The 6,309-nt window shown below is 49.8% G+C and overlaps 1 protein-coding gene across 1 annotated transcript in view; it reads left to right on the top strand.

Annotated features, from left to right (window-relative positions):
- The window catches only part of LOC106816223 (histone deacetylase 6-like), a 33,630-nt gene that overhangs the window by 21,618 nt on the left and 5,703 nt on the right, over nucleotides 1-6,309 (top strand). Inside the window, exons 27-28 of the mRNA XM_014820804.1 lie at nucleotides 1,027-1,693; nucleotides 2,045-2,191. Coding sequence (XP_014676290.1) covers nucleotides 1,027-1,693; nucleotides 2,045-2,191 — 814 coding nt within the window. The remainder of the gene's footprint in view (nucleotides 1-1,026; nucleotides 1,694-2,044; nucleotides 2,192-6,309) is intronic.

Genomic DNA, 6,309 nt, shown 5'->3' with positions numbered 1-6,309 from the left:
TCTCTCTCTCTCTCTCTCTCTCTCTCTCTCTCTCTCTCTCTTCTCTCTCTCACTGTCTTCCCCCTCCCTCTCTCTCTCTCTCTCTCTCTCTCTCCTCTCTCTCTCTGTCTTCCTCCCTCCCTCTCTCTTTCTCTCTCTCTCTCTCTCACTCTCTCTCTCTCTCTTTCTGTCTCGGTTCCCAACACTCGCTCTCCGTCTCCCTCCTCCCTCTCTATCTCTCCTTGACCGAGTCTCTCCATCCACGCAGCCGCTGCCGCACTACACTCCCAGCCGTAACAAGCTCGTCGAGTGAACACCACTATATCGTTTTCTGGGCGTTTTCTCGCTTTCGCCCCAATTTCACCGACAACAGAGACGCATCACGGCGAGTGGTGACTAGGGCGCAGTTTTCCCCAACCCCACCCACTCTACCGTTGGTTCATAATGGCGGAAAAGCTGTGCGGATGTCTGACAATAGCACGACGCGTGACAATAAGCCGGGAATGCGCAGATGAACGCGCATTATACATATATGTACAGTCTGATTTGTTGTTTGGTCGGCGAAACTCGTATCGGCTAAACGTTTGGTTAGCGTTTGTAGCAAATTAACTCATCAGAGAGAAAGAGAGAGAGAGAGAGAGAGAGAGAGAGAGAGAGAGAGAGAGAGAGAGAGAGAGAGAGAGAGAGAGAGAGAGAGAGAGAAGCGGAGGAGAATATAGGTAAAAATTACTGTTTGCCATTATTATTAATGTGGGAATTTCTCTTATACTATTACTACTGCTGCTACTACTGCTACTACTGCTGCTGCTACTGCTGCTACTGCTGCTACTGCTGCTGCTGCTGCTGCTACTACTACTACTACTACTACTACTACTACTACTACTACTACTACTACTACTACTACTACTACTACTACTACTACTGCTACTGCTTTAATCTAGCGTGCCAACAATCGCGACAACATGACAACAAGCGAGCATGCCATTTCGCGCCTGGCATCGTCCGGGTAACCACGGCAACGTGACGAACAAGTGAGCGTGCTTTCAGGTCGGTGCTGTCGGCCGTGCGGGGCGCGGTCGGGCAGACGCTGCAGCACATCACAGGAGCGATGAAGACGCTGACGATGTCAGGCGCAGACGAGCCGCTAGCGCCACCTGTCGCCGAGGGCGCGACGCACGAGCCCGGCGTCGAGCCGCTAGCGCCACCTGCCGCCGCCACCGAGGGCGCCATGGACGAGCCTGGCGTCGAGCTGCTAGCGCCACCTGCCGCTGTCGAGGACGCCGCGGATGGCCGGTCGGCGAGTGCTGTGCCGGACGTACCATTACACTCTGAAGGGGATGCGGGTGTGGCTCAGGATGTTCCATTTGAATTGGGAGGGGAGGCGGACGTGGCTCAAGGCGTACGATTGAAATCGGAAGGGGAGGTAGGCGTGGCTTGGGATATACCATCGAAATCTGAAGGGGTAGCCAGTGTGAATCAAGACATACCATTGAAATCGGAAGGGGTGGATCAGAATGCACAATTAACGTCAGAAGGGGAGGCGAGTGCGGCACGGGATGTGCCGTCGCAGTCAGGCACGGAGGGAGAGGCGGCGAGTGGGTCGGGGGAGGCGGCAGGAGCACTGGGAGCCTGCACACACATCCCCGGGGAAGCCGGAGCCGGGGAGCCTTCCCTGGTGGCCTTCCTTGGTCTTGACGAAGACTTGGCAGATCAGGTGAGTCAGCATTCGCGCGCTGCCACAGCGATCACAGTTTGACTTAGCGACTCCAAGAAGCGCGATAACTTCGAGATAAGAGAGAGACTATTTAATATTAACTAGACTGAAGCAGATTGGCTTCGAGATAAAATATTAACTTAATGTAAGTATATTGACTTGGAGATGAGAGAGGTTACTTAAGATGAACTTAACTGAAGCAGATTAACTTGGAAATAAGAGAGATCGAAGTGATGCACTAAAGATTGCTTTCGATCCTTCATAAGTCCAGCGTTGCGCGTTTGTCTTGTTTATTTTGTCGAAACACGGATTTTTTTTCTTCATTTCTCTTTTCTTTTCCGCGATATTCAGGATCGCATGTTTGCCGTCGTTCCAAAGTCGTGGTGTCCGCACCTGGAGTGCGTGGAGGCACCACCAGGGGGCAGCATTGACGTCGCGCAGCCCTGCGCAACGTGTGGTGATACGAAGGAAAACTGGATATGCCTCACGTGTTATAAGGTAACTAATACTCTGGCCTCCTGGACGCAAAATTTTTCCTACATTTACTGTTTCCCCCCTATTTTTTACTGGTAGTTTCCCCCCTATTTTTTACTGGTAATTCCCCCTATCAAATTTATCAGCGTATATCGATTCCCCTGAAGTGCAGAGGCCTATTTCGCGCAACATTTTGCCCCCTCCTAAATAACATAAGCGTACAACACGTGTGTGTAAGGTGAGCCTACATGAGCTCTGCTCTAATTCCTGTAACATTGCACATCAGCATTATCAGCGTGCAACGCGCCTGCTCGGTAATGTCGCAATGCCCTATTTTTTAGCATTAGTATTAGCGCACTAATGGAGTACTAGCGCAAGTATTTATTTTCAACATTTATTGGATTTACCATTTTTGGAGTGGCTGACTGGAAGTCACTGGTCACTTCTATTCATGTAGTTTCCTTCGTTTTAATTTTATCCGCATTGTCTATTAATTTGTTTAACTAATATGTTAAATTACCTCCAAAATGAAATTCATAAGTGTATATAAAGTAACTAATTTAATTTAATTTAATTTAATTGCTTGGTTTTCTCTCTCTCTCTCTCTCTCTCTCTTTCTCTCTCTCGGTCTCTCCCTCTCTCTGTCTCTCTGTCTGTCTCTCTCTCTCTCTCTCTGCCCCTCTATTTCTCTCTCCTTCTCCCTCTCTCTTCCTCTCTCTCTCTCTGCCTTTCTCTCCCTCTCTTTCTCTCTCTCACTCTCTCTCTCTCTCTCTCTCTCTCTCTCTCTCTCTCTCTCTCTCTATGCCTCTCTCCCCCTCTCTCTCGCTCTCAACTCTTCACACACCCTCGTACTACAAGTATTATAATATTATGCATACCTGCCTCACGACAACACCTGGCTGATGACTTGTGCTCTTTAGAAAGCCCGTTTACATACCTCCCTGAAAAATAAAGTAATAATGAAGACCGGTAAGGAAATCGAAATTCCTGGTTATGGTACGACCACGAACTCGTACATAACACAATTACAGATAACCCCATGTTAGTAGCCATCTTTATAGAGCGGCCACTTCTCCGTAGCGACCATAAAAACTCTCATGCTGAAACAATAGTGAGTATTAAGCACTGTACGGAGCGGCCACCTGCGCAACGCGGCCAGCGGACACTGCTTTTTAGTATTCCTCAGCGGGTTCCAACTGCACATAGCGGCCACATTTCACGTACGTTTCTATCTCGTGCCATCAGAGTTCAGTGTACACAAACCCGACGGGGCGAAATAAAACAGACCAACCTAACACGAGCAACCGCCCGAACGGTGGTTTGACGCATCGAACCACATAAACCGAGGCAATCGAAACGAATTCTCGACCGTAAGTTCTACGGAGCATGCCCACGAGCCAATTGACCGCCATATATATAGCGGTGTGACGTCACGGGTCACGTAATGTCCACTGACTTATAACGCGGTTTTGCTCTTCGTTCTCACGCGCTCTCGGCTCGACGTACTTGTATTGTACGTATTCGCACACGCTCTCTCGACTCGGCGTACTTCTACGTACTAGCACGCGCGCTCTCGACCTCTAATTGTTCTCGTATACTTGACCCTTGTGCTTGACTCTTACATCAGCGTTGTTTCCGCGTCATAGTTAGCGCATTAGAATCTGACTATAGAAACTAATTTATCGATCTATTGGTCTGAGCGACATAACCACGCACTTCTGGAAACATTGATTGCTACAGGTCCGTCAAGCTTAATACCAGTTTATACGCAATTTTTGCGACTATGCGTCAAATCATCGCCTTTGCGGCACTGTTAAGCGAAAAAAGATTTAAAACGTTTAAAGACAATAAAATCGGTTATTATCTTACTTCTGATCTGTCACAATAGCGGTTCCTATTTATGATTCCTTTGAGTCAATGATAATGCTATAACGACTTAACCTACATTATTTCGTATTTGTCGACATTTAGCGCTTCGGCGAAACTAGCAGACGCTCGGATAAACACGGCGATTGTGTCGACGTTTCGAAAAGCATGCAACGTTTGTTTGCTCTCCTCGAGGCAATTGCTACTTTGTAAACACATGCACGCTCTTCATGCGAGCCCGCCAATGCACACACACAACGGTTGTTGCCACAGTATAGCAGTCCCTGTAGAGGCATATATTGGGACAGGGATGGCTTTGTGACAGGCGACTGGCTCAGCATCCTGGGCTACCATCAGCCTCATTGGTGGGCCCTCCATCATAGGTAGGAGCTGATGTTCACATGTGTTGAATGTGCTGCCCCTGTAGTAGTTGATCAGCCACTTCTGCAGTTCTGCTCTGTTGCTCTCAGTGGCAGGGAAGGGTAGTGAATCCGGTTTCTGTGGAGGGGGTTGACGCCTTGGGCAGGTACACGGGGTAGTGATGCCGCCCTCACCGTTTGGCTGTGATGAGGAGTCTGCCGACAGGACCTCACCAACCATTGGAAACTGATCCGTGATCATGCCGAGAGCGACACATGCTTCTCGGCTGAGGAATATCTTGTCAGAGCTGTCTGTGACATATACCACCTGCCTAGTCTCCAACAGACTACCATGCTTATCCTTTCCCGCAAACCGCAGAATTGCTGCACCAAGGATATTGATCCCTCTGCTGTTGGCTGCATGCATCCTCATAGTTACCGGGATGAGGTCTGCTGCACTGAGTCCCAGGCGGTTGATCATCTTTATGCTGGCCAAGCAGCTCTGGCAGCCAGTATCTGCCATTACGGGGAGGGAGGCAGTCTTAGTTTTGGCATGGGTAGGAAGTCCGAGAGCGTCATAGTCTGCCTGCTTACAAGATACTGACAGCTGTATGAATGGTTGAGGTCTTGACGCCCATCGTCTCCAGCAGTCCGATAGCTGGTCATACAGATGGTGGTCTAGCGTCAGGGTACGTATACCAGCATGCTCATCAAAGGTGGTGAAGCTACAGAGCGGATCGTTGTTTGGCGTCTGCACAGCACTGGGTGACGCGGTATCAGAGATGGTGCAGAGCGAGCTGAAAACTGCGCCCTGCTCATCTGCCATTGACACCTCAGGCCCACCGTTGGTCGTGCTGCGGCACATCGCCTCCAAGTGATGCAGCCTGTTGCACTTCCTGCAAGTCTTACCGTAAGCAGGATAGGTTTTCTCACATGAGGTGGGTCTCTCCTACCGTGACCTCTCCTACCACAGTACGAGCACACTTCCTGACTGTCGGTATCAGTGTCATGTCGCTTGGTCCCTTCTCTAACCATGGTTGATGATCTTTTGCTTTTCTGGTACAGGCTGCGTGCAGCAGCTGCACCCTGTGACTGCAAAAGTCTGTTGGCCGATCGCTTGCCTGCCTCTTTGGCCTCCACGAACTTGAACACCTCCTCGAGAGTCATGTCCTGGTTCGGATCTCCGAGCAGATCGAGTTGAATCTCACTGTCAGCCAGACCCCTAGCTAACACATCCCGGAGAACCTCATTGGTGTAACTCACTTCCTTCTGGCAGTTCTGGCATGTCAGTGCAAATTTGCAGACACTCGCTTGTCCAGTGATACGAGCGCCGAATGCGCGTACTGGCTCGTCATGATCTTGAGTCATGTTGTGCAGTATAAAACGAGCAACCATCGTGTTCTCCTCTCTCACTGCAAGTTTTTTCATTGCTGCCAGTACATGCTCCTCTGTGTTATTCGTCAGACTGGCACCAGCTGATCTCGTCAGGGCTCTGCGAAGACCCTCGTCACAACACTCTAGCAGCTGGGCTACTTTTTCCTGGCCAGTAACCTTAGTTGCTGAGACATAGTCTGTCCATCTGGTCGTGAAGTAAGTCCATTCTTCGCTCGACCCGTCAGAGGACAATGTAGGTCTCTTCACCTTTGCGACCTTAGCGGGGGCGACTTGCGGTTGGGTGTGTTCCGCTGTCGAATGTATCTGGAGTAACTGTACCACGATTGAAGGATCAACGACCGCAGTCTTGTACTCGCAGCCAGCAACTGGACAGTTCATGGCAGGCATGATGGGGAACACACAGGCGTGGACGGTTTGATGTTAGCTGCAGATCACGAAATTGTCAGCATTAATAGGAATAACCATTTGTCTCTGACGCATTAAACGCGGGACAATGCTGACAAATTAACAAAGCGAGTTTGT

The sequence above is a fragment of the Priapulus caudatus genome, unplaced genomic scaffold, assembly GCF_000485595.1.
Source record: "Priapulus caudatus unplaced genomic scaffold, Priapulus_caudatus-5.0.1 Scaffold1317, whole genome shotgun sequence".
Taxonomy (NCBI): Eukaryota; Metazoa; Priapulida; class Priapulimorpha; order Priapulimorphida; family Priapulidae; genus Priapulus; species Priapulus caudatus.
The sequence above is the reverse complement of the archived record's forward strand: the minus strand, read 5'-3'. Positions and strand labels throughout refer to the sequence as shown.